This window comes from Myotis nattereri (assembly GCF_964212035.1).
Source record: "Myotis nattereri genome assembly, chromosome: 3".
Lineage (NCBI taxonomy): Eukaryota > Metazoa > Chordata > Mammalia > Chiroptera > Vespertilionidae > Myotis > Myotis nattereri.
This window is the reverse complement of record NC_138077.1, coordinates 152,019,185-152,046,950: the sequence shown is the minus strand read 5'-3', so window position 1 is coordinate 152,046,950 and position 27,766 is coordinate 152,019,185. Positions and strand designations below refer to the sequence as shown.

The 27,766-nt window shown below is 40.2% G+C and overlaps 2 protein-coding genes across 2 annotated transcripts in view; one reads left to right on the top strand and one right to left on the bottom strand.

The window, feature by feature from the left end:
• CLCA1 (chloride channel accessory 1) overlaps positions 1 to 25,112 on the top strand; it is a gene marked incomplete at its 5' end in the record, with an annotated part of 34,369 nt that extends 9,257 nt beyond the window's left edge. The window contains 11 exons of the mRNA XM_081086484.1: positions 1,289 to 1,394; positions 5,702 to 5,879; positions 9,153 to 9,371; positions 9,875 to 10,102; positions 13,979 to 14,153; positions 15,989 to 16,095; positions 18,265 to 18,480; positions 19,022 to 19,283; positions 20,761 to 20,931; positions 22,928 to 23,167; positions 24,112 to 25,112. Coding sequence (XP_080942610.1) covers positions 1,289 to 1,394; positions 5,702 to 5,879; positions 9,153 to 9,371; positions 9,875 to 10,102; positions 13,979 to 14,153; positions 15,989 to 16,095; positions 18,265 to 18,480; positions 19,022 to 19,283; positions 20,761 to 20,931; positions 22,928 to 23,167; positions 24,112 to 24,500 — 2,291 coding nt within the window. The 3' untranslated portion in view covers positions 24,501 to 25,112. The remainder of the gene's footprint in view (positions 1 to 1,288; positions 1,395 to 5,701; positions 5,880 to 9,152; positions 9,372 to 9,874; positions 10,103 to 13,978; positions 14,154 to 15,988; positions 16,096 to 18,264; positions 18,481 to 19,021; positions 19,284 to 20,760; positions 20,932 to 22,927; positions 23,168 to 24,111) is intronic.
• Positions 1 to 27,766, bottom strand: part of ODF2L (outer dense fiber of sperm tails 2 like) — a 355,423-nt gene that overhangs the window by 118,059 nt on the left and 209,598 nt on the right. The window lies entirely within an intron of this gene.

Sequence of the window (27,766 nt, the reverse complement as noted above, 5' to 3'; positions counted from 1 at the left end):
CCATATAGAATGGCAATCCTTCATAATCTCTCCTTTCTGTACTGTGACTCCACTTATGTTCTCTCCCATCTTCCCTTACCTCTAAGAGGCCATCCTCTGCTCCCAGCACCTACAGAATAGGGTCCAAATCCTCAGCGTGAGATACTAGCATTTCCTCAGGTGTACCCCCTCACCTAACCCTCCAAATGCAGCCTATCTGGGAATTTACATTCCAGGAAAACTGGGCTGTACATAAGTCACGAATTCCTCTAAATTTAACAAATACTCACTGAGTACCTATTAAGCTCTGGACACTATGCACCCAGGCATGACAATGAAGAAGTCATGGAGCCTGTCCTCATGGAGACAAGCGTTTAGTGTGGGAGACGGGCAAGAAAGCAGCAACTATAATAGAATGGAAGTGCCATATGGAATATAATGACAGAGTAAAGGAGGGATACTGGGCCTAGTCTGGGGATGTCAGAGAAGGCTTCTAGGTGGATATAAACTTGATTTTGAAAGAAGAGAAGCAACTATCCAGACAGAACTAGGGAACGTATCCCAAGCAAAGAAAGACTACATGAAAAGAACCAGAGATGAGAAGGGGCCTCGAGTGGCTCTGGAAAGTAAAAGCAGTGCAGGAATTCCTTGTGATTATAGAGTTCTGGAAGTAGGTGGAGAACAGCAAGAAATATGGGTGTAGAGAAGAACAGAGCTGGGGTCATCAGGGACCTCATATTAAGGAGCGAACTTAACCCTGAACACCATAAGGTAGCCACTGAAGACTGGAGACATGGAGAGCAGCTGGGTGGCTATGGCAGTAACTCAGGAGTAAGTGGCAGTAAGATTGGAAAGATGGGAATAGAGAAGAGGTGAGGTAGGCAGACCTTGGGGTTTGAGCCACTGGGGGTGCTGCCTGGCTGCCCTACCAAAGCTCCAGACCTCATAGTAGCATGTGCTGCCCTCCATCACTGCACTTGCCCCAGTAAGGATTTTAGTTGTCTGATTGGCATGTCATCCACTGGACTGTATGCTATGCAAAGGACAGAGCAGTTGTTTTATCTTTGAATTAAAAACTTTCTGGCACTTCCTATGTGCCTCATATGCATTTTGTGAGCTAAAATAAGTAGTTATATTTTTCAGAAATGTGGCGTTGTCATATTAGAGTTTTCTTTCTAAGGAAGTCAAAACTTAAAAAAAATTAACATAGCAAAGCATAATAAAAGTCTGGAGAATTACTTTCTTCCAGCATTAGAAAGTAATTTTGCCATTCTTACTGTAACCGGGTATTTAAAACATTTTCTCACAGGAAAGGTGTTTGTCCATGAATGGGCACATCTACGATGGGGAGTATTTAATGAATACAATAAAGACCAGAAATTCTACTTATCTAATGGAAGAAACAAAGCAATAAGGTATGGATATATTGACTTGACTTTTCCCAAACTATTTTAAATCACAACCCATTTTTTCTTGATTGCTTTAAAAATGTCCCATTTTTTTTGCCTTGTTTTCTGTCTCTCATTCTTTGTTAGTGCCTCCTGTTGCAGAGTTCCACAAAACTACCACTTTTGCTTAGCTTACAAGCACTTCAATTAGTTGAGTTCTTTATTCTTCAGTTACAAACCATTTGCCTTTGTGAGTGTGCATATACAATTATAAGAAATCCACAGGTGCTATGTTCAGTGACTCCATCTTCCTGTGTCTGAGTCAGTAAAATAAACAAAGCTAATGGAGCTATTCAATGCCTTGAAAGCAGAATGATATCTGTGTGGACTTTGTCAGTATGAATGGGCCTGGGAGAGACTGTGGAAATTACCTGATTGACAGTCAAAATATTAAAAGAAAGCAGAAAACTTCTCCCAGTTTAATTAACTATTTCGATGCCAATGGAAAGCAAACTGAACACTTGGAAAGTACCCTTGGCTTCCATGATTGTATGGGTGAATTCTTGCAACCAACAGTTTCAGTGAACTGTTTTAGTACAAACATAAAAGATAGGGAACTTCACAATTTATTTAAAAGAGCTAGCACATTTCAGATACTACAACCCAACAGAAGACATGAAAAAGAATTCTGCAGATCAGATACAACTTTCTAAAAATATTTTAAATAAAAGAACAGTAAGTTATATCTGACAGAATCAAAAGACTAACAAACACACCAAGCCCACATAAGAAGTCTTCCAGAAATCCCAAAATGCTGTGATATTAGGTAAGTAATTAATATAGTATTTTGAGTCAAGAAGACAGATAAACGATTTTTCCAGTAGATTCTCAGGAGGAGCTTGAACACCATGACCACTTATGCCTGAGTCAGAAAATAACAACTGCTTTTTAAGACGGGAAATTGCTGCACCACCCCTCTCCACTTTTGCTTCCAGTTCTCTTGCCTGATGACCCCGTAAGGAGATGTGCTCAGCTTTGGTTTGGTTACTCTTTATTTGCTACTTGCTTCCAAGCAGAGCTCAGCCTTGGCCTCCCATTCTCCCAGAGGGACATTACTGCTCTCCACTCTTCCCTTTCGTCATTACATTCAGACTCTGCCAACTTGGTCCACTTCCATTATATTCCCCCTCATTGTTATATCACTTCAGGCATAAATAGACTAAGTGCCACGTAGAGCCACGCACAGTGTGCCAGAGTCCTTTAGCTGTTCCCTCTGCACTGTATACACTACAGCCCAGGGCCACTTCCCTGGTGTGATCATTGTTGGATTAACCTCGCAAACCCCAGCCAACGGATGTCACTCTACACCTGTACCTTTCCCACTTCTCTTTTCTAAGTTTCTATTCAATTAGACACTGCATATTCCTTCAAGAGAAAAGCTGAATAATACATATTCCTTTCTAGAGATATTCTAGAAATATCTACATATGTAGCATGTTCTTCCTTCCACAGATAACATTAGCAAATCTGGCTAATTACCATGTCCTCTGAAAAAGAAATTTTATTGTAACATATTAATAATTTATTGATTATTATCTTCTAAATTTAAAAAATTATCTTAAGGCCTAGAAGCAATCACAAAATGACAATACTGCCCACAATAGAAGGCTATTTCCTTAATATGATACAAAACATTAATTGAAAGCCAACAGCCTACATCATATTTAATAGGGAAATCCTAGAAACATTACCAGGGATAACATAGGATGGCCACTATTTGCGCAGTTATTGAACCTTTTTTAGAAAGTTGTATCCAATGCAATAGCACATGAAACCGGGGAGGTTAAAAAATGGGAGGGTGGGGGAAAAGCTATGAGAAAGAGAGAAAACTGCTTTTATGCAGGTGATATATGGTCCACTTAGAAAACCCTGGGGAATAAATAGAAATTAAAGACAGGGGGAGTCAACAAGGTGACCAGATACAAAATGAAAATTCAAATTGTCTTCCCAAATATTAACAAAAACCAGTTCACAAATATTATGGACAGAATACTCCATTGAAGATAGCAATTAAAGGTATAATGAAGTGTAAAACTCTAAAAAAGGTAGATGTCATATTTTAAGAAAACTATAAAATCCTTCTAAAGGCTTTAAAAGAAAATCAAGAAAGATTGAGAGATTTTTCCATTCATGAATGATTTAAATTCAACCTAAATTAATATACAGGTTTTATAAAACTAGTCAAAAGCACATCCATTTTTACCTTATTTTTAAAAAATATCAGAATTCACTCAATAGATAGTACCTAAGAACATTTTTTTTAAAAAGTTGTAATAAAGGGAATTTTTACTTGCTGAATTTTAGATATATATAATAAAACTATATTAACTAAAGCAATGTGAATTGACAGACACATATACAATAATTTACTATTTAATACAGCTAGAATTATAAATGTATGAGAAAAAACAGAATTTCTTAAGATATCAGGACAATTTGAGCTGTGTGGGGAAAATATTAACAGATCTTCTTCCAATTGAATAGACTCATTAAATATAACTATCATAGTCACAATGACAACTAAAGGAATATTAATAAAAACCATACTCCTATGTGGTGAAGGTCTTTCTATGCATTCGAGAATTGTACAAAGATATAACTAAAAGAATAATAAATTTGGCTATATAGTCATTAAAAATTTTGTTGCATATAAATCAAACATAAACTAAATAAAAAGGTAAAAAATAAAAAACATTATTTGTAAAAATTAATAAAAAACACCTTTTAAAAGCTTAGTATTGTAACACATGAAGAACCTTTGAAAACCAGTAGGAAACCAATAACATCACAATATAGAAATAGATACAGGAGGAGAATAAATAATCCACAGAAGAAGAAATAAAAATGGTGAATAAACATATAAAAATGTTCAGACTTACTAGAGATCACAGTGGTGCAAATTTGACAAAGATGAGAATCGTTTATTACCTAGTAAGTAACTGTTAGTGGGTGAGATCTCCTACAAATGGTTGTTAGAGACATAAGTTGGCACAAGTATGGAAAACAATTTGGTGACACATATCAAATCTCCAAAATATTTCCTTTTTCTTCATCCAGTAATTTCATGCTTAAAGCCCATTATAAGAAAAATGGTAGAATAAGCTGTATCAGCAATCTATAAAATATTCACACTTTTGATCTGATGATTTAGTCTGAAGACCAATCACATTGCAAACTTGGAAATAGAGTCAAAATTTTATGTGAAATTTTATTTATTCATTGAAGTTTTATTTTTAGTCCTGACAAGTTGGGGGAAATCAAATGAAATATATTAAGCTAAATTTATTTTATACTATGAGAACATGCAATTATTAAGATCACAGTTTGGCCGAGACCGGTTTGGCTCAGTGGATAGAGCGTCGGCCTGCGGACTGAAAGGTCCCAGGTTCGATTCCGGTCAAGGGCATGTACCTGGGTTGCGGGCACATCCCCAGTAGGAGATGTGCAGGAGGCAGCTGATCGATGTTTCTCTCTCATCGATGTTTCTAACTCTCTATCTCTCTCCCTTCCTCTCTGTAAAAAATCAATAAAAATAAAAAAAATAAAAAAAATCACAGTTTGAAAGAATGTTATAAAATTATAATTAGGTATTAAATTTTTAATTATACTAACATACTACGTTTTTCAAAAGCCTGAAGCAATACTCTATGCGCCATGTTATGCTGATACAGAGAGAAGAAATGCTTCAACATGTTGACAGTAGCTTATTTCTGATTGTGGAACATGATGTTTTTCTTTTCTTCTTTATACTTTTTTGTAATTTTCCAAATTTTCTATAGTGTTCATATATTGTTTATATACTCAAATAATAAGATGTTAGAGAAAAGCATTCCACTTATGATAGCAATAAGACTCACAAGCATATAATATAAAGGAAAATCTAAAATACTTAGGAACATATAAGAGCTATGTAAAAACTGTATGACATAAACTAATGAGGAACACAAAACCCAAGCCTTTTGAGGGGAACAGAGGCCAGATTTTCCAGGAAGGAGGGGACTACCTTAGGCGGTGCCTCAGGTCTGCAACCCTTGTTTATCCTAACAGCAACCATAAACCAGACTTCGCTTTTCTGCTGCAGAGAAACAATTTCTGATACCATTTGGGGACTCTTCCGATACATTCTGGCAAACAGAAATAATTTTTCTGTTTAAGGATGTATCTTGAATTGTGAGAGGACATCGTGGACAAGGTCATCGGTGGAACTCGACCACAGAGTCAAGCCCTTTGAAATAATTATGTCACTTGAGTATCCAACCTTAATATATTTTCAGGTGTTCGGCAGATATTACTGGTAGAAATGTAGTAAAGAAGTGTCAAGGAGGCAGCTGTGTGACCAAATCCTGCAAAGTTGATAAGGTAACAGGGCTGTTTGAAAAAGGATGTGAGTTCCTACCTGATCGTGAGCAGACGGAGAAGGCTTCCATAATGTTTTCACCAAGTGTTAATTCTGTAAGTATCTTTTTTTTCTCTCAACACTATGAATCAATGAGGTTTTTATCCCAGATGCTGCAGGAGATCAAATTTTAGGAAGGCATCACTGAGCAGCTGATTCTCTGTGGGGCCAGCCAAGAATGCACATCAGGGTAAAGTCCTGTCTCCCCCTTCCTCCTCTTCAGGTTTATTCTTGCTCCTCCATCCTCTCCTTCCCACTAGCTTTTAGTTTCAGTGTTTAGAATGACATCAAGTATCCTTAAAGGCAGACAAACACAAAGTTTTTTCATTAAATAAGAAATTTACCCAGGGGGATTCTTTTAATTAGTTAATAAGGACAAGACCAGTAGCCTTTAATTTAATTTTCAGAGATCTCTTTTCAGCCTGTCTATTTACTTTTAGTTGTTAAGTAAAATTTTCTCTCTCTGTTTTTTTGTGTGTGTTGTTTTTTGTTGTTGTTGTTGTTGTTTTTTATAAGTTTATCTGAGCCACGCTGACAACATATGCAAGGGAGCAAGATCTCAAATGCTCCTGAAATTTTCTCTTTTTAAGAGTGCCGGTGCCCTTACGGAGTTTGTACATAGTTTTAATAGCTTACAAATATTTCTTAATGGTTTTTTAATGACAAGTTGGCCATAAGATAAACTTGAAAAAATTATCCTTATTAATGCTAAATATATACATCAATGAATTTGCACAAGCTAAGATTAAGTGCTTCAGTTAACTGACTTTAGTGAGGAGTCCCTCTTACCTTCCAGGCTCTTACATAAAGTGATGTTTTCCTCTTGAAATAGAGCAGCGGTTCTCAACCTGTGGGTCGCGACCCCTTTGGCGGTCGAAGACCCTTGCACAGGGGTTGCCTAAGACCATCCTGCATATCAGATATTTACATTACAATTCATAACAGTAGCAACATTACAGTTATGAAGTAGCAACGAAAATAATTTATGGTTGGGTCACAACATAAGGAACTGTATTTAAAAGGGCCAGAAGGTTGAGAACCACTGGAATAGAGGGTGAAGTAATTTGTCAATAACAACATGATACACCATGGTTCCTAAGCCCATCCTTCACTCTGGTTTCGCAGTCCACCTCCAGACTTGCTCAGGAGTTTTCCAGAATATATGTTCTAAATTACCAAGCTAGAGTTGAAGTTGATGCACAGTGAAGTTTGGGAACCTCTGCCTGGGGTTTTATGCAGAAGTTTTTCAGATTCCCTTACTCAAAAGTAAATAGAATGATAACATGGAAACACTACCAAAATGATCTGAAAAATGCAAAGAGAAAATTGTTTTACAGCTAATGATTGCATTCTAAATTATAGAATCACAGGTATTTAAGATTTTTAATTGAATGATAATACTATAAAATCACTGAGAAGGAGGACCTAAATTATACCTACTTTAGGTATACTATTCTTCCTTTTATAATCCCCCAAATGCTAGCAATGTAAATGCTAAATAAAAGGAAAAAACACTATCACTTATTGGCTGCGTTAGTATTGACCCTATTGCATATGTTCTTATGTAATTCTTGCATGGTAACTACTACCATTTTGTAGATTAAAAAGCTGATGTGCAGGTTTTTTTATATTGAGCTTTTATTACGTGTCACATACTGGACTAGGTTTTGAGGAAGCAAAATTTAATAAGACAGGTTTCTGACATAGGTGGATTTACAGCTCAGTAAATGCATTACAATGTTGAAGGGGCCTTACTAAAGTTTCTGTGAGGCCACAGGGTTGAGTGAAAATTTCGCTTTTCTTTGGTGGAAAGGTAGAAAATGAGAAACTATTTTGAAAATGAACTTTTGGCTGAAACATGAAGGTGAGGTTCACAATGCAGAGGACAGAAGCAGAGGCATCGTTTACAAATGGGGATCATGAGCCAAGTCAAGATATACAACAGCCTGACAAGGCTACCGTGGGGGAATCAAAGACTTGGACTGCACAGCCAGAGTGAAGTGGAGAGTGAAGGGAAAATGCATTTTATAGAGATTGCTGTTTGCTATGTGACGTAGTACAGACTACTTCACAATTATGAGCCACCAAAGGGTCTTAAATACAGGAATAAGAATGAAGATGCCTCTGACAGCTATGGAGTGGACCAATTGGAAGGGGAGTGAACCGTGTCCAGCACAGCCAGGGGTGAGCCTGAGGAGGGGCAGTGAAGGATTAAAGAAAACAGACAAGAGAATACAGTTGGGGCTAGGTGGATCACTGCCTGGATGAGGAAACAGTGACATAGCCTGTAAGCTGAAGCTTTATTTTATAGTCAGATCACACAAAGCAAAACAAGGGGAGTGGTCAACATGTTTACAATGTTCTTATAAGTTTCAAATCTATTTTGTTACTCAAACCTTGTTTTGGCAGCACTTGCTGCACCTCCCACAGCTCATTAGCTACCTAGGAACAAGGGAGGACTATCAGGTCAAGCTTAATTGTGCTAGGAGGGCTCTGCCCTCCAAGCTGGACTTGTATGTGGCTCTGCCACAGGTCAGTCCAAGGCTTGACCCTATAGCCGCTCCGTGCAGGGGAGCAAGGGAGAAAAATCAGATAGGAGACTGCAATAGTGTGATGAGGGAGCGTGAGGGCTTGAATAATAGAGAGTCCATTGGAAAAGGAGAAAATATGATGAACTGGAGAGACAGTGAAATGGTTATTTTGTAGGTGGGGGGAAGCTAGAAAAACTCTCAGGTTCCTGAGTTAGAAGACTGGGTGAATAGTGGTGGCATCAAGCTAGGAAATACATGAGGAGGAGGAACAAAGTTGGCGGAAAGGTGACAAGGTGATGAGTTCAATTATGAACATGTGCGGTTTGAGGAGCTGGCAGAAAACCCAAGTGGATTTTGGAGAGAGCTGAATGTTGGGTGTTAAAAGTTGGAATGTGAGGTGTCGGCAAGTGATTGGGAAGGAAAGAAGTGAGTGGAAGTGAAAGGATGGAAAGATAAGATGGTACCACAAGAGAAACTTTGAAATGCAGTTGTCTTGGTGATAGTGGTGATGGCTCAAAATAGAAAAGTAGGAAGGAAGCCAAAAGCAAGCAAATGATTGCTGTGAAGCCTTAAGGTTTCCACAAGGTTGAGCGCATGTTTGGAGATAGGAATTCTAATTGTGACTGTGATTTTCTCCAGCAGTTCTCTGCAGTGATTTGGAGATTGGACCAAGATTATGAGTGAACAAAGCAGACTGGGGAGGAGGGCAAGGAATTAATATACTTTAAATTAATCAAATCATTAAAGATTTTAACCAGTAGTTTATTGTTGTCTATGTCATTTTACTGACAATTTCAGGTGGTCGAATTCTGTACAGAAAAAAACCACAACAAAGAAGCCCCAAACCTGCAGAACCAAAGATGCAACCTGCGAAGCACCTGGGAAGTGATTAGCGGCTCTGAGGACTTTAAGAAAACCACTCCTATGACGACACCACCACCCAAACCCACCTTCTCATTGCTGCAGATAGGACAGAGAATTGTGTGCTTGGTCCTAGATAAGTCTGGAAGCATGAAAGTACGTGCAATGAGCCTCAGTCTCTGGATGCAGGCCTCACATTTGCATACAGTATAATCTAGCCAGCCCAGAGAGTCCGATGTTACAGCGCTCCCACTGCCATCAGGAAGGCCTACCGCCACTTTAGTCAACAAACATTCAGCATCAAGAGTCTCATTTGCCAAATTAAATTAGCTTTTGATTTGTGAATGACACAGCCTTAACATATATGTTTCCCTGACAGTGCACAGGTCTACAGACCTGTTTCTAAAGCCTAATGATTGAACTAAAGCCTAATCTGGTTTTACCTTTTAGGGCTATTTTTACAAAGGCCCAAAAATTCCACTCCAAAATACTACTAAATATAAAGGAGATTTCTCCCATAGAAGGATATGCCTTGAGTAAGCTTGCTGCCATTTGCTCTCTGTTGAGACAACCCCTTCTAAATTCCCTCTGGCCTGTTCTGTTATTAGTCTGCACACCTAAACACAACCTGACTGCCTGTCTTCTGCTTCTCCATTCAGAGTGGTGACCGCCTAAAACGAATGAATCAAGCAGGCAAACTTTTCCTGCTGCAGACGGTTGAGCAAGGGTCCTGGGTAGGCATGGTGATGTTTGACAGTGCTGCCCAAGTCCAAAGTGAACTCGTACAGATAAACGGTGGCGCGGAAAGGGATGCACTCATCAGAAAGTTACCCACAGCGGCCTCAGGAGGAACATCCATCTGCAGTGGACTTCGATCAGCATTTACTGTGAGACAAGTTCCCCTATTGAAGTTTGTCAATGGTTACAACTTATGGTTAAGAAATCCAGTGTTTCCATACATGCCTGGTAGCTAGTTGAATTAGACAATTAAGGGTAGAGCAGTGGTTCAAATGATACAAAGACACCGCCCTGCAAAACTATTGTTAACTAGTTCATTCATGCTTTCATGCTTTTCTACATCAATGCATTCCTGCTTTCCTGCATGCATACCTGCATTCAAAATATTCATGCGTGCCTGCTATAAGCAAGGCACTGTGTTGGGCATTAAGAATACCATGAGGGCCAAAGAGGCACCACACATCCTCCTGTTACAGAGCTTATAATCTTATTGGGCATATACATTAACCACATAGTCACACAAATAAGTTAATATGCATAAACTATAATGATTGCTATGAAGGAAGGTACACAGGGACACAAGAGGGTATCTTCTATGAGAAAGAAACATGAGCTCTGAGTTATGGTTAAATTTTGAGGGAGCTTAGCACTCCAAACTTCTGGGCACAGAAGGACCTCCTTTTGTGCAAGCAAATGGTTTATTTATTGAAGCAGGAGGCCTTAGGAAATATAACTATAAATGTAACGGTGGTATATCCAAAGGTCCCATCTGACCACACCCCATCCCTCTACTTAGATATCAATATCTCGCCATTTTCAATAAATTTAAGTAAAAATTTCTCCATCTAATATTTAAGGCATTCAAAAAATAATCCCTACTTCCCTCACAAGTCTTAAGGACCAGGGACTCTCTTCCAGATGTTTAAGCAAGTGAGACCACTCATCCTTCAGAGCTCCTGCACCTTTGCCAGGCTAGCTCCCCACTTAGAGTACTTTCTCCTCCCTCCTGTGCACCTCAGAGCACTCTTGTTCTTCAAAGGGCCATACTTCTTGACATCTTTCCTGATCCTTCTAACTGTGTAGAACTGCTCTTTCTGAATCCTATGACCTTTAAAAAAATAGCTCTTATGACTTCAGGCTCTTCTCTCTCTTATTTTCTAATCACATGCTTCTCTTAAGCAAACTTTAGGAGTAAGATTTCTCTTTTACCTCCGAGGAAGCTGGCACAATATCTTGTATGCAGGAGGTTCTCAAGAAATAAAACTGAATTGAGTCAATTGATTGCAGCTGATGCTTAATTGCTCTAAATACAGACTATAATATTCTGTATTATTTAGAGGCTATTTAGCTCCATGAAACAAAGCTGGCAGGCCTAAGGGCTGAGAGTCTCAGCAACGTCTCAGGCAGGTCTGCCCTGTGCCTGCTGTGGACACAACACATCATTGGGGTTGTTCCAGATTCCCAGGCAGCAGCAGAAACATTGAATTTCATGTGGACAATGGCTCAAACATTCCCTCAAATGCAGTCTGTCCCTCGGGCCCTTTTATTCTACTTTGAAGGCCGGTTCCCTGAAAGTAGTTTCTATTGTGTACACAGTCAGCTGGAAAACCCTTTGCCAGATGCCTATGTGCATCTGGGTTCCCTTGCCTCTGCCACTCATTCAAGCGTTGATTAAAGAAGCAAATGAGGGAGGGAAACTGACAGTGAAATCACTGACGTATACTGAACTCCTGCTATGCAAACCCTGAGGGAGATGACTAATGCCAGATGGCCTGGCGATGAGGAGAGAATGGTTCTGCATTTTCCGCTTGGATGGGTGAGACAGTGTGAGGGATGCAGTTGGAGTTTAAATGCTTCTCTTTCCCTATGGAATCTGAGTGCAGGGTCAGAAGGAGCTTGTGGGCGGCTTCAGGGTGATGAGGTAAAGGCCTTGGATCCTACACTGTCCTCAAAATCCCCCACTGGTCCTTGCTAGAGGACCCTGGACAGGTCTGTCCTGGGCTCCTGGGAGTGGTGTCTGGTGAGGTGTGGCCGCTGTGCTTTGCTTGTTCTCTTGGCTTGATTGGGCCCAGTGGTCCTCCCCAGCTAACTCAGCCCTACCCTGGCTCTCACTGTTGGAGCAGAGCCCTGAGCATACCTATGTCCTCCATTCAGCCCCCAAGGAAGGCTGTGCACCTTTTTTTTCTTCCTTTATTGATTAAGGTATTACATATGTGTCCTTATCCCCCCTTTTCCCTCCCACCCCACCCCCACTCATGCCCTCAGCCTCTAAGGCAAAATAACCTGTTCTCTTGCTTGCCGACTCTCATGTTAGCTGTCTTCTATCTCCCCAATAGTGTGTGTGTGGGAATGTCTGCACGTTTTCCATGACCTGTAGTAGTGATGGGGAGTGTTGACAAGGGAATCCAATTTAAGCTCTTTCTCTAGCTTCTAAGATCCTACAGCTCAGGCAGACCAAGCTCAGGCAGACCAAGCCCATGGCCATGGCTGATAGGCTCCTGGGCTCTGGGCTCCTTCACATGGCAACAGTCTTAGTTCTGCTCTCTTTCCTTGTGTGGCTGCCCCTCTCAGAGTTCAAACAGAGTGGGGAGAAAGTCTTCTCTGCTCCCAGCTTTCCTTTCAACCTACTTAAGACGCATTCGCTTTCTGAGAGTCTGGTCCAGAGAAGGGAGGCTTGATTGCTTGTTTTCTCTCCTTCTGGGTCTTCCTTCCACTCTTTTTTGAGGAGTGGGACTCATGCCTCCCTCTTCTTAAAAGGATAACACTGTTGTTTTATGTGATTTTCCTTGCATCATAATCTTATTCAATATTGTCCTCTCTACACCACATAACAAACTATAGTCCGTGTCTAGCAGTTACAACATAGGTGTCATAGGACAAATAGGAACTGGGATTACTAGGAATAAAATGTTTTGCTTTAATCACAGGGTACATTAAATTTTTTATGGCTACAATTTCTTTTCCTTTATTGATTAAGGTATTACATATGTGTTCTTATCCCACCATTGCCCCCCCCACCCCCCCGCTCATGCCCTCACTCCCCTGGTGTCTGTGTCCAGTGGTTAGGCTTATATGCATGCATACAAGTCCTTTGGTTGATCTCTCCCTCTTACCCCTGCCCTCCCCTACCTTCCCTCTGAGGTTTGACAGTCTGATTGATGTCTCTCTGTCTCTGGATCTGTTTTTGTTCATCAGTTTATGTTGTTCATTATATTCCACAAATGAGTGAGATCATGAGATATTTATCTTTCTCTGACTGGCTTATTTCACTTAACATAATGCTCTCCAGTTCCATCCATGCTGTTGCAAATGGTAGGAGTTCCTTCTTTTTTCTTACCACAGCATAGTATTCCATTGTGTAGATGTACCCCAGTTTTTTTAATCCACTCATCTGCTAATGGGCACTTAGACTGTTTCCAAATCTCAGCTATGGTAAATTGTGCTGCTATGAACATAGGGGTGCATATATCCTTTCTGATTGGTGTTTCTAGTTTCTTGGGATACACCCTGAGTGGCACAAAGGATACATTAAATTTTTTTAACAGCTCATGTGAGCTGGGTATTGACCAGTCAGAACCAATGTCAGCCATAACCATTGGTATGCTCAGACAGGTGAGTATCATACAAGCTAAAATCTAACCTAGGTCTAATATTCCCCCAATATTATCCCCATTAAAAGAGGATGGTTTCTGAGGGTTTCTTGGAACCCCTGAAAGCTCTTGAGGAGAGATTATGTGAAGGAAACTTCTTTCCTGCGTCCCAGGGCTGCTCACCTTTGGAACTGCCCTGAGCCACACTTTATAAAGCTCTCACTGCAGCAGGTTCGTCAAGAGAAAAGAGCACAGAAAAGTACCATGAATGTTTCCCATTTAAGAGAGTGTCATTTCAAAAGGGAGAGACATTTGACCATCCCCAGACACTTTTGTTATTCTGGAATTCCTTTTCTTGTTCTCTATACATGCAATTTTCACAAACACTTTGTCCGCCCTGAGTTTGGTAACTCACTCTCTTAATTATGTCCTTAGGTGATTAGGAGGAAATACCCAACAGATGGAGCTGAAATTGTGCTACTGACTGATGGGGAGGACACCTCCATAAGCACATGCTTTACTGAGGTGAAACAGAGCAGAGCCATCATCCACACCGTTGCCCTGGGGCCCGATGCAGCGAAAGAGCTGGAGGAGCTGTCTAAAATGACAGGTGAGGGGAAATCTGCTGAGCCCCACTGATTGCTGCTTCCACTGGACTGCGAGCTCCAGTGAAGTGGGGACGAGGGGAAAAGTGGGAGAGGGAGAAAAGGGGTCATTTTACCGGCATTATCCCCAAATAACCATTATAACCTACTCCACCCATTCATCGTAAGGCCTTGGTTCTAGGATTAGGGCAGTCTGGAGAAGATGGGACCAGATGGCACCCTAATGAGGACCTGGAACTCTCTTCCCAGGAACTTTATAAGAGCTGGAAGGAATCTACTAGTTTAGCCAGGAACCACTCACTTCCAGTTGGCAGCTGCCAAGAGACCCATGAGAGACACCAATTACATTATACCATGACACAGTGCTCTGTTGGCAATAGAAAGTACAATGAGGCACAAAGAAGGGAAGGAGGGGGCCCAGAAAGATGACATCTGAGTTGGGACTTTTAACAAGGAGTAGCAGGGGGAGAGCAGAGGGTCTGCTCAGCCACATGGAAGGTCACTCTGAAAATGTGGAATACAAAGCACTTCTCTGTAAAACATTAATCAACTGTGCTTCTAACACAACAGATGGTAAAAATAGATCCCATATGCCCCTGGCTTCTTTAGCGGAATGGATGGACACGATTTCTTTTTATGTATTTATTTTACTTAGGATCAGCATTATGGATAGCAATGATTATGCTGGGTTTCCTTCTGAGGCAGCTAAAATGACAGGGAGGTTTGCTCTTAATACTAGCTGTCTTAGGCTGGGTTTCCTAGAGGCAGAAACTGAGGCAGGGATTTAGGTGCATGTAATTTACAGAGGGAGACCTCTCATGAGAGGGAGGGGGCACATAGGGTAGGACAGGGGAAGGAGCTACGTATGGATCCAACTGGACTTGGAGTCCAGCTGAAGCCTGACTCCACAGAAGACTCAGAGCTGGAACTGCATTGCAAGCTTGGTCCAATTTTAAAGCAAGGGCACTGGCCTTTTGTGCCACTGTGTCCATCAGTCCATGGCTGTGGACTGTCAGGGTGGGGCAGAGATGAGGGGGCAGGTTATTTCCTAGCTTGGGGCTTGGGTGTCCCCTTTTGGTAAGGCCATTCTCTGGAAAATGGGGCAGCTATATGCCATTAGCAGCTAACAGAGCAGCTAAGAAAAGATGCACTCACCTAGATAAAGGATCTAGGTAGAGCACCAATTGTATTATCAACAGTATTATCAAAACACTTTCCTTAGACTGGATGACATTAATAGTTTAAAAGTACTTTCACATCAACTATCCCAGTTACACCTATCCTAAATAGCCCAAAACTGCTTGGTGTAGAACAGTATCATTTTTATTGCATGTTGTACTTTTCTATAACGCTTCCTCGCCAGCTGTTATTTCTTCCTTTGTCACATGCACAGCTTTTCTGATTTAGGAGAAAACGCAAAAGTCATCCTTCTTAGAATTATGTCTGAAATAAGAATAAATCAGTAGGCTTAGAGTAAGGCTTCGTGGATTCTCTACTATGAAAGTGCATGGTCCATAGGTCGACGCTCAACCACCAAGCCACACCTTCTGGGCAAAACAAGAATTTTATATCAGTTTGGGCTTGTCAGCTTCTTGGTTGCTTTGCATATAGCTGAAGTAGCCATACAATGGAGATGTTGCTGGAGTTATTATTTAGTAAGATTAAAAAGCTAGTATCAACTTCTGAGTTAATCTGATTACTTATTTGATTTTGATCTGTTCATACTTTAATAACACAGTAGAATATTTATTTTGTGTATTCTGTTACCTTAAGAAGAGCAAAAATGTTGCACATACTTGATTTCTACCAAGTAACTTCTGACGATGTAATTTCTTCTCAGGAGGTTTGCAGACATATGCTTCAGATCAGGCTCAGAACAATGGCCTCATTGATGCTTTTGGGGCCCTCTCATCAGGAAATGGAGTTGTCTCCCAGCGCTCCATCCAGGTCAGACTTCTTCCTCTGTGAGTTTTCATGTTTATAAATAATGCTAGCCAAGATGGAGAGTTTACTGGTTAAAAGTTTTAAGTTCTACTTTCTTCTACTAGTGACTTAAAATTAAAATACATGTTTCAGGCTGATATTAAACATTAGTCCTAAAATGCAACACTACTCATTTAAACAAAGCAACAGTGTTTACTTGTTTGGAAACAGTACTAAAGTGACTTCCTCATAAAAACCAGCAACATAAAATATAATGGGTCCAAGCATTCTTTTTGAACATCTGTTAACAAGCACCCATAGCAATCTAATTGGCTCAGAATTTTCTTCAGAGTAGATCATCTCAATACAAATTTTCCAGGAAAAGTGTTCAGGGATTACTTGCTCTATTTTTCCATTACCACAAATCTCTGATAGTGGCCAAGATTTTCATATAATGGATGGAAAGTGCTTTGTACTGTGAAAAGCCCACGCCGTCAGTCCAGACACCTGGATTCTTGTCCAGGGTCGGTCATTAACTCTATGACCATGGGCAATGAACTTCATCCATCTGGGCCTCATCGTCTCAGTCAGATATAAACCCGAAAACTTCTGTTTTTCTGAAAAATCAGGCCCTTCTGATTCTAAAATTTCAAGAAAATAAAATTTTCTTTTAAAAATTATGGTACTATTTTTTTAAAAAACTGGACAAACATTTTAAAATGCTCCTCTCTAATAGTGCAAAAATTACTCACATGATTTTTTTGAACTAGAGAGAGTAAACAATCAATACTCATACCTGTGTGAATTATAACTTTTATTGTGAAAGTTTGGATAAAAGTAAAGGAATGCCTGATGTCAAAGCCAAATAATGATAAGAGTTCAAAACAACAGGCTTTCTGGTCTACCAATATAGCAATTATTCAGTCAAAGAAGAAAGCAATTATACTCCGTTGGGTTATCCTAGTTCAAATTTAGAAAATGAAACTCAAGAGCCTGGTTTAGAAATGGGAGGAACGTGTCTTAGAAAAGTATTAAACTGATGAAAGGGTAAGTTCACAATCAGGCCATTTCTGCCCATTTGTATTTTATTTAAGAAACCTAACAGGAAGAGTGATGAAGAAATGAGTGTGATTCATTTACCCACTTGTCATAAGAATCAGATCCAAGATCATAATCTCCCTATGGAACTAGAAATTCTGGCTCCATGACTAGGCCACCCTATCTTCTAATAAGAGTTCAATTTAAGGACAATAAGTAATAATCTAAGCCATAATCCTCAAAATCACACTTTTTACAAAAGTCTTACTAACCCTTCCCCATCTTAATCCCAGCTTCTCAGCTCCATTCTACTCCCCAAAACAGACAACCTTGGCAACCGACTTAATTTATCTCCACAGGGACTGCAGAAATACTCAACTTAACACTTAGTTATTTGCAATCCAGACAATCCATACATGGGTGAAAATAAGTCCCAGTCATAGTTATAGGGTAGTAAGTAAGATGAGCTCTGTATACCAGTAGATATAAAGCAAAACACAATGTGAGAATATCAAAGGACTGACAGAAACAGTCCTCTGTGGGAGCTCACAGGAGGGAGCAATTACTCTCAACTGGTAAGTGAGATGGACATCTGAGAAAGCTCTGTGGAAAAAGTGACATTTGAAGTGAAATTTGAAGGATAGGTAAGGCTTACCTGTGGTTCTCAACCTTCTGGCCCTTTAAATAGAGTTCCTCATGTTGTGACCCAACCATAAAATTATTTTCGTTGCTACTTCATAACTGTAATGTTGCTACTGTTATGAATCGTAATGTAAATATCTGATATGCAGGATGGTCTTAGGAGACCCCTGTGAAAGGGTCGTTTGACCGCCAAAGGGGTCGCGACCCACAGGTTGAGAACCGCTTGCTTAGACAAATACAGATGAGCACACATACTTCCAAGAGAAGTGAGAGTGTGATAAAGTCACAGAGTCACTTAGGGAAGTGGTCTGGTTTGGGTGCAGGGATCAACATTCTGGTAGCTAAAGCTGGAGAGGGAATTTAGAATTAGATCATAATAGCAAAATACCAAACCAAGGGCTTAAGCACTCAGGGCTTTTTAATGAGACAACTGAATGTTGGGGGGCAGAATGGAAGAGACCCTGTGATGGGAGCTGTAGTCTCCAGAAAATAAAGAGTTGTTTTTCTGAACAGCTTGAGAGTACAGGAGTAACTCTCCAGGCCAGTCAGTGGATGAATGGCACAGTGATTGTGGACAGCACCGTGGGGAACGACACCTTGTTTCTCATCACCTGGACAATACAGCCTCCCCAGATCCTTCTCTGGGATCCCAGCGGAAAGAAACAAGATGGCTTTGTAGTGGACACAGACACTAAAATGGCCTACCTCCCAATCCCAGGCACTGCCAAGGTATGGACTCAGCATTTCCACTTCTCACAATTTGACAAGGTAACGTTTTTATAGAATAACCATAGCTTTTTAAACATGGATAGTTGCTAAAAGGAAAGTCAGTGTTGAATGAAAGAGAGCACCACGAAAAATCTCCATCCAAAGGAGATCACTCAATATGACAGCAAGTCAAAAGAAAGGAAAGCGGTGTTGTTTTCTCCAGATACTAAAAGGAGAACCTTCAAATTACATGGTGGTCACGATGCAACATCATCCTTAAAGAGCCAGGTTCCTGAAAACTGTTTCTTCTACCCCAAAAACCCAGCCATTTGATCCTGCCCTTCAGAAACCAAGGCAAAGATAAGGATAGTTTTCAGACTTCATTTTCTTGACAGTAAGAACCATGTAGTTAGCTCACGCATACCAAAGTTTCCCTTGGCTGCGAGTAGCAAAGACCATCCTAGATATGCTTTAACATGCTCGTATGAGATAGGCTCCTCACAGAAGTCAAGTCTGTGTCACCCAGATCCTAACTGCAAATGTTTCCATTTGTTGTGATCAGGTTGGCATTTGGAATTACAGTCTGCAAGCAACCGCCCAGACCCTGACTTTGACTGTCACCACCCGCGCATCCAGTGCTACCTTGCCTCCAGTTACAGTGACCTCTAAAATGAACAAAGACAAAGGCAATTTCCCTAGTCCTATGGTAGTTTATGCAAAGGTTCACCAAGGAAACTTGCCGATTTTGAGGGCCAGTGTCACAGCCCTGATAGAATCAGCAAAGGGAAAAACAGTTACCTTGGAACTATTGGACAACGGAGCAGGTAACCACCCTAGAAATTGCAAAACACATCTTCCTTTTCCAAGAAGCAACAGCAGGAGGGTGTGGCCTGCTGAGGACACTTAGAAACAGGGAGTGCAGCACTGAGGGTCTGGTTGGGAGAGCTTTCTGCTCCCCCCACCAATTCCTGTATTTCTAAATGTTGGACAACATGAAAAAGGACCTACTTTTAGCTTCTGCAAAGCCCAAACATATTGGTGGCTCAAGCTCAATAGCTCAGAGATTCTAGGGAGCTATCAGAGTGTATTCATACACTCCAAAAATTTAATGCCTATCTTACATTAGGGTTTGTGTGACCAAATATATGTATATACAGTGGGGCCTTGACTTACGAGTTTAATTCGTTCCGAGACTGAGCTTGTTAAGGAGCTCGTTAAAACACATTGTATGAGGGAAACGTATTTATACGTTTTACTTATACGTTTTACATTGACTAGTAGTAGAGCGCGGGATACGTATTAATACGTTTTTTATAGACTAGCGGTAGGATGCGGGTAACATATAAATACGTAAACTAAAGTTATCGTAATTTTACTGAACGTTGCCATTTGCGCAAAAAATTAGCAAAAATGGCCCGCGCCACCTGTTATTGCACGATAAAAACTACCCGCAAACAATGTGTTAAGGAGCTCGTTAACTCAAATTACTCTGTCAACTCAATGCAAAAAGTCAGCCGAGAGACAGCTGGTATCTCAAAAAACTCGTTAGCCGGGACATTCGTAAGTCAAGGCCCCACTGTATACATTTTTATCTGTACCCCACACTGTTGAGATATCACTATCCCTACATTACAAATGAAAAAACTGAGGCTTTCACATTCGGAAAGCATCAGAGATAAATTCAAGTACAGTTATATGTGACTCCTATATCTATGCAGACTCTATATTATCTTGTTCCCAAAGTGAAAATCCTGCCCATTATTTTTTTTATTTAAGAAATCTAACAGGAAGAAAAGAAGAAAAAATTCTACATTTCTTTTTAGGAGAAACTTTGCTGCTTACTGTGATGCAAGTAATCTTTTTAGGACAAAATCTATAAATGAATTTCCTTCCTAAATCCACCCTGGGAGAAGCCATGAATTTTTGAAAAATAATCACATAACATTTTTTTCTCCTCAGTAACATACAGCAATTCAATTCAATACAACAGCTACCTATCGAGTAGTTAGCCTGCACTGTGGTGGATATAATACACATGTCATGATCTCTGATTTCAAAAAGAAAGACAACAGTTCAGGAAGATAAGGTGTACACATATGAAACTATACACACATACACATCACACACACACACATGTAAAAGAAGTTGACCTTGTCCTTTACAAAGTCAAATCCTAAACTCTCTTAAAGAGCATGCTGGATTCTCCTTACTTTGAAAAAGTTAACTCACCTTTGATTTGGAAATATACAAATGCCCAGTTATTTTTAGGATATTCATTAATTCCTTCATTTCCCTATCAAGGTGCTGATGCTACTAAGGATGATGGTATCTATTCAAGATATTTTACAGCTTATGATACAAATGGTAGATACAGTGTAAAAGTGCGGGCTCTGGGAGGAGTGAACGCAGCTAGACGGAGAGTTATGGCCCAGCAGAATGGAGCCATGTACATACCTGGCTGGATTGAGAATGGTAAGTAATCTGTAATGACACACCTGACTTGAGTAAAAGGCTTGCGATCAAGAGGAAACCATTAAACCTGCGGGGAGAATGGTGCAGGATTAAATTAGGGTTTCTCAGCTTTGGCACTATTTTTCTTTTGGGCCACATTAATTGTTTGTTGTGTGGGGTTGTCCTGTGCTTTGTAGGATGTTTAGCAGCATTCCTGGCCTCTACTCACTAGAAAACAAAAACAACTCTCACAGTCATAACAATCAGAAATGTCTCCAGATATCACCCACTGTCCCCTGGGGGCAAAATAGTCCCCAGTTGAAGACACTAGGTTGAATGTATTTGTTGACTGCCTCAGTTCAAATTCCAGCCCTCTATCAAGTCAATTATTTTAGTTAAATTCTTTTTCTTCATTTTCCTCAGTTGTAAAATAGGGATATTAATGGTTACTACCATATAGAATGGTTATAAGGAATAAACAAGGAACTATATATCTAATAAGCTATTGCCGGTAAACAGTAAGTATTCAATAAATGCTTATTATATCTAATAAATTTAAAAACATTTTGTAATGAAGCTCTTTCCACTGATATAGGCATTCCCAAAGAATAAAAATAATAATAACAATTTAAGGCTTGTTATTTATATCAATGTTTTCATAAGCCCACCTTCTCCCTTCCTTCCTCTCTTCTGCACAGACCAGGAAGAATAGTAGGTGAATGTATGCTTCTCGGCACTTGGATGTATGCTTAGGAAAGGGAGACTCCTGAGACATATAGTGTCTCCTCATGCAAATGTGATCATTGGAAAAAATGCTTTAAAAGATACCACTGCTTGAAAAGCTGTGTCTAAAATTGTAGCTTATTTTATTCTCATGTGTCCTTTTTGTCTTAGGAGAAGGCAGGAGGGGACTGATTTAGTGGCTGTATCTGGCCTATGCTCAGTGTCTTAATTACATTATTACATTTCATTCTCCTAATTATCCCATTTTACAGATAGAGAAACAGGCTAGAGAAATTATTGATTCACATAACTAGTAGTAATAGCACCAGGCTTGGCACTGGGAAGCCATGTTCTTCCCTCTATACCTTGATGAACCTTAATAACAAGAGAGGTGGTCTCTACTGGTGAATCCAATACTAACCCTTCACCTGCTGAGGTACCTACTTCATGTTTGCCCAAGCCCAGATTCATGGGTAATTTTTAAGGGCTAAAAAAGTAGAGTTTATGAGAAAGTGAATTTGCTACAAGAATTAGGTTTCCATACATTCATTGAGAAAATCAGAAGTCATTCAAAAGCATCAAATTTTAGAATCCCTAACACAGAACATTTCATGCACAGAACAAATAATCAAGGCAATTCTTAAAGGTCCAGGTGATTAATTACCAAATAAATAGAAAAGATAATGGAACCCACAGTATTGTTTAGATCAGCCGTGGGCAAACTACGGCCCGCGGGCCGGATCCGGCCCGTTTGAAATGAATAAAACTATTTAAAAAAAAAGACCGTACCCTCTTATGTAATGATGTTTACTTTGAATTTATATTAGTTCACACAAACACTCCATCCATGCTTTTGTTCCGGCCCTCCGGTCCAGTTTAAGAACCCATTGTGGCCCTCGAGTCAAAAAGTTTGCCCACCCCTGGTTTAGATGGAAGAGACTTCTTGAGGCAATCTGAGGAGGTTTAAAAAAGAAGTAGTATTTATACTGCTTGTGGAAGGGTACGATCAGGATAGGCTAAAAGTTGTAAAAAGAAACAATTCCAGGACAAATGTCATGAAAATAAATTATGAAAGTCATTCCACTAAATATCTGTGAGATAAAGAACTGGGATTCTCTCTTTGCTTCTTCCTCTCTGATCTGGGATCTTTACACCAAATAATTAAAATGAATTTTGTGTGCGGGAGAAAAGAAGGGGAAGGGTAAAGTCGGAAGAGGTTAAGCCAATAACAAAACAGAGGAAAGTGTAGCCAGTTTGTGCAGCTTACCATGTACTGAGGAATATTTTAATGCAGGCGAAGTAAAATGGAATCCACCAAGACCTGAAATTAATAAGAATGATCTTCAAGGCAAGCAAGTGTGTTTCAGCAGAACATCTTCAGGAGGTTCTTTTGTGGCCTCCAATGTCCCAAAGGCTCCCATACCTGATCTCTTTCCACCTTGCCAAATCACGGACCTGACCGCAAAACTCCAAGGGGACAATCACATCAATCTGACATGGACAGCTCCTGGGGATGATTATGATTACGGGAGAGGTAAGCTGAATGCGGTGTGGACCCTGTGAAGGAGTTTAGCAGCCCAGCAGAGGTGCAGAAGGGAGTGAGGCAGGCAGGTGTTTTGTGATGCAAGTGGAAGACAGGGGGCAGGAAGGATTTTGATTGTTCTCTGAAATTAACGGGGGTGGGTCAAGGGCAAAATGGGGAAAGCGTCTCTAATATATGATAAATAATGGAAATTAGACTTTTGGTGGCGAGCATACAACAGAGTAAACAGGTGGAGAATTATAATGCTGTACATCTGAAATTTGTATAATATTATTAACCAATGTTACCTCAATTTAAAAAATTCATTTAAACAAAGATTTAAAAATGGGAGGTTTAGAATCTGAAGAGCTGGCCTACTTTAGGTGTCAGAGGTTTCAACCAGGAAAAGGCTATCTTCAGTTTTTTCCTGAAATCTTGCCAAAGTGCCCTTTAATAAGCCCCATGATTAGTAATGACTCCTCGAGAGGATTGAGAATAAAGCACAGATATCTATGGAGCAGAGCCCTCCTTTGGAAGAAGCCTGTCAAGGCATGGTTTTCAAGGCTGCAGCCTGGGCATCACACGAATCCTTGTTAGACACTGTACAATTTCACCCCCAACCGAACTAGAATCTGCACTTCAAGATCTGTATGCACATTAGAGTTTAAGAAGCACTGGTACCAAAAACTCCTGTAGAAATAATAAAATAATAATCAAACAACCTCCTGTCTTGGCCAGGTACTATGCTCTAAAAGACTGACTAAACCTGACCCAGCTTACATTTATTACTCTGTCGAGATACATAGACAAGAATGTAAAAAGATACTACTGCTTGTAAAAATGAAGCATCAATTGCATTTACCCATTGGAACTTTATGGGATGGCGATATAAAGTTTCTAATAGCCTTTTAAAATTTGAGAATTGCAAGTTATGTCTTTTTTTTATTATTTTTTAGCTTACAAGTATATCATTGGCATAAGCACAAGTATTCTTGATCTCAGAGACAAGTTCAATGAATCGGTTCAAGTGAACACTACTAATCTCATTCCCAAGGAGGCCAACTCTGAGGAAGTCTTTGTGTTTAAACCAGAAAGCATCCCTTTTGAAAATGGCACAGATCTCTTCATTGCTGTTCAAGCTGTTGATAAGGTCAACCTGATGTCAGAAATCTCCAACATTGCACGAGTATCTTTGTTTATTCCCCCACAGACTCCTCCTGAGACACCTAGTCCTTCCCTTCCTTGTCCTGAAATTAATGTCAACAGCACCATTCCTGGCATTCACATTTTAAAAATTATGTGGAAGTGGCTGGGAGAATTGCAGCTGTCAGTAGCCTTGGGTTGAGTTTTCATGAGGTAAATAAAGCATCCATCCTTTGGATCATAAAAGTTTCTAAAGTGTATTTTAGACTTCCTGCAGGGGATGAGTTAATGAAATAAAAGGCTAAACAACTGGATGTGTATGTATAAAAACTATCCATTCACATCCAAAGGTTTAATCATCACTTTGAATACTAGAAAGGAATGCTTACATTAATAAATAAAAGTAAGTTTTAATTCATTTTAAGGAGTGTTGCCAGTTAAAAAGAACAAGTAATTACATATGAAAGATGCTATAAATGTCCAACTAGACCAGTGATGGCGAACCTATGACACGCGTGTCAGAGGTGACACGCGAACTCATTTTTTTGGTTGATTTTTCTTTGTTAAATGGCATTTAAATATATAAAATAAATATCAAAAATATAAGTCTTTGTCTTACTATGGTTGCAAATATCAAAAAATTTCTATATGTGACACGGCACCAGAGTTAAGTTAGGGTTTTTCAAAATGCTGACATGCCGAGCTCAAAAGGTTCGCCATCACTGAACTAGATCAAACTATCTTATATAATAAAAGGCTAATATGGAAATTGTCCCCTTGGGAGTTTGACCGACCAGGAGTTCAACTGCTCACTATGACATGTGTTGACCACCAGGGGGCGGTGTGGAACAAAGGAAGGCCCCGACCGGCAGCTGGCAGCTGGCAGCTGGCAGTCGGGAGAAGGAAGGCCCTGGCCTGCAACCGGCAGCTGGGGGAAAACCCTGATTGGCCCTGATCACCAGCCAGGCCTAGGGACCCTACCTGTGCATGAATTTTGTGCACTGGGTCTCTAGTTTAAATATATGTCATAGCTTGTTATAGAGAAAATTTGAACCAACATCATCAGGAATATGTATTATTTTCTCTAGGTTTGAGCAATTATGATGCATTTAAGGAAGAGACTACATGTAGAAAGAACAGCATTTATATTCCTTAGGCATAGAAATGTATTTTATGTGCATAAAATTATGAATCATTGGTGATTAAAGTCACAGTGGTGGGAGATAAGGTGGGAAAAGTAGGTTCCTGTAAAGTGTGAAGGGAAAGAGATTGAGTAGTAAACTTTTTTTTGTGCCAAGGGCTCTACTAATGCCTTACATGTATTATGTTATGTAATACAATTCAGTCCATTCAACATTCATCAGCTGCCTATTATATTCCAGGCCTATGCTAGGTCTTGAATACAAAAAGATGAGAAAAATCTGGCCTTTTTCCTATAGGCAATAAAAAACATTTGACAATTTTATCTTTAAATCAGGGGGCATATATAATCAGAACTATGCTTGAAAAGGGGGACTTTGAGGACCACATGAAGGACTGACAAAGGTGGGAGAGTCTAGGAGCATGATAGACAGAGGAGGAAAGAGAAGAAAAGGAAAAAGGAGCCAAACAGACTTAGCAGTATAGAAGTCCCCATCAAGAACTAATCACAGACACTAGTGTCTCCAACAAAAAGTATTCAGATGAAAGACTTTTTAAATTCTCCATTTCAGCCTGGCCAGTGTAGTTTTCAGTGGCTGAGCTTCGACCCATGCACCAAGAGGTCACCAGTTCGACTGCCAGTCAGGGCATGTTCCTGGATTTCAGGCTCGATCCCCAGTGGGGGGGGGGGGGGGGGCGTGCAGGAGGCAGCCAATTTGTGAAAAGCCATGTCCCATGTGGCTTAGGGTTCAGGATCTGGAGAAGGGCCTCATTCAAATTATGAGACTAGATAAGAAATATGAATTTGGAGACAGGGGCCAGGCGGAGAGTCTTTCTGAAGAAGAAAGACTTTGCTGGTGTCCAGGACCTGCCAACCTTCCATTCAATTCTAGATACACATATTGCCCTTAGGCAGGCAATTCCAGTAGCAGACAGACTATCTTAAAGGTCAGTATATATTAGTAAAGATTTACTTTGAGACTGTTTGGTCAGGAAATTGATTGAGCCACCATTGTCTTGACTAAACAATCAGTGCATAGCTTTGGCTCTTGCCAGAGCTCAAGGTCCACCAGCATTCTGGGTTCCTTGTTTACACTTTCCTGATAGCATAGACAATGGGTAGCTTCCAACACCAATTGATGTTTCTGTCTCACTCCCTACCCTTTCCTCTCTCTCTAAAACTCAATAAAAATATATACTTTAAAAAATTTTTCCATTTCATTAGCATAATGAGCTCAAGCTGTGGCTGACTCTCTGATTAAAAACAAAATAGACGATTGTTTCTGCATATACCCCAATTTTTTTTATTTATTTATATATCTTCCTTGTTTCCAAACAGAACTTGAGGTACTTTACAGATACATACAAAACATAAAAAATTATTTAAAAAGGAAGTGGAGTGAAGTAAATATATAATGAAAACTAAAGGAAGGTTCAGCACATTCAGGCCTAATATAATGTTCTGTACAATTGCTACAGCTTTGTCACACATTTCATTTTGAGCTTCCCAGCTGGCACAACAAAGGAGACAAAAAGAGTAACAAGATTAATTACAATAAAAAACCTGAGGCTCAGGAGAATGGCTTTTTCTAGTTGAGACCCATGAGAAGTTTCATCTATAGATCCTCAATACATTAGGGTACTGCGATGTTAAAGACTGTAGCCTGAGCAATATCCAGACAATACGCACAAGTGGAATATAGCACACTGATCGCAAAGTCCTTCACCGTAACCACACTTCACTGCAGGGTTACAATGGAGTGACACCCCAGCACTGTTCAAAAAAGACAGTTATAAAGGGGTTCAAACAATGCAATTCTAGCAAGTAGCTCTTAAGTTTGCTCCAAAGATAAAATTTGTAGTGAGTGGATTACATGTACTTCAGGCCATTTTCTATGACTAGTTTTGTTTTTTTAAAATGTATATATCTATATATATATAAAGGGCTAAGCAACCAGCTGACCAGCCAACCGGCTAGTAGGAATGACACACACTGACCACCAGGGGGCAGATGCTCAATGCAGGAGCTGCCGAGGGACAGCAACTTTGCAGAGTGCCCTCTTGTGCTCCAGGACCTCTTGGTGGATGTCGGACTGCCAGTTTCGGCCCAATCCCCTCAGGCCAGACCAAGGGACCCCACCTGCTGGAGGGACCCTGCTCACTTTACAGATGCCCTTCAAGCTCCAGCACTGCCCCAGGTGTGGCTGGACAGGGAGGGACTGAGGGAGGTTGGCTCCAGGGCATGTCTGGCCTGTATCGCCCAGTCCCGCCCCACTGGCCACCTTCTAATTAATTTCCTTTCAATGTGCATGAATCTGTGCACCAGGC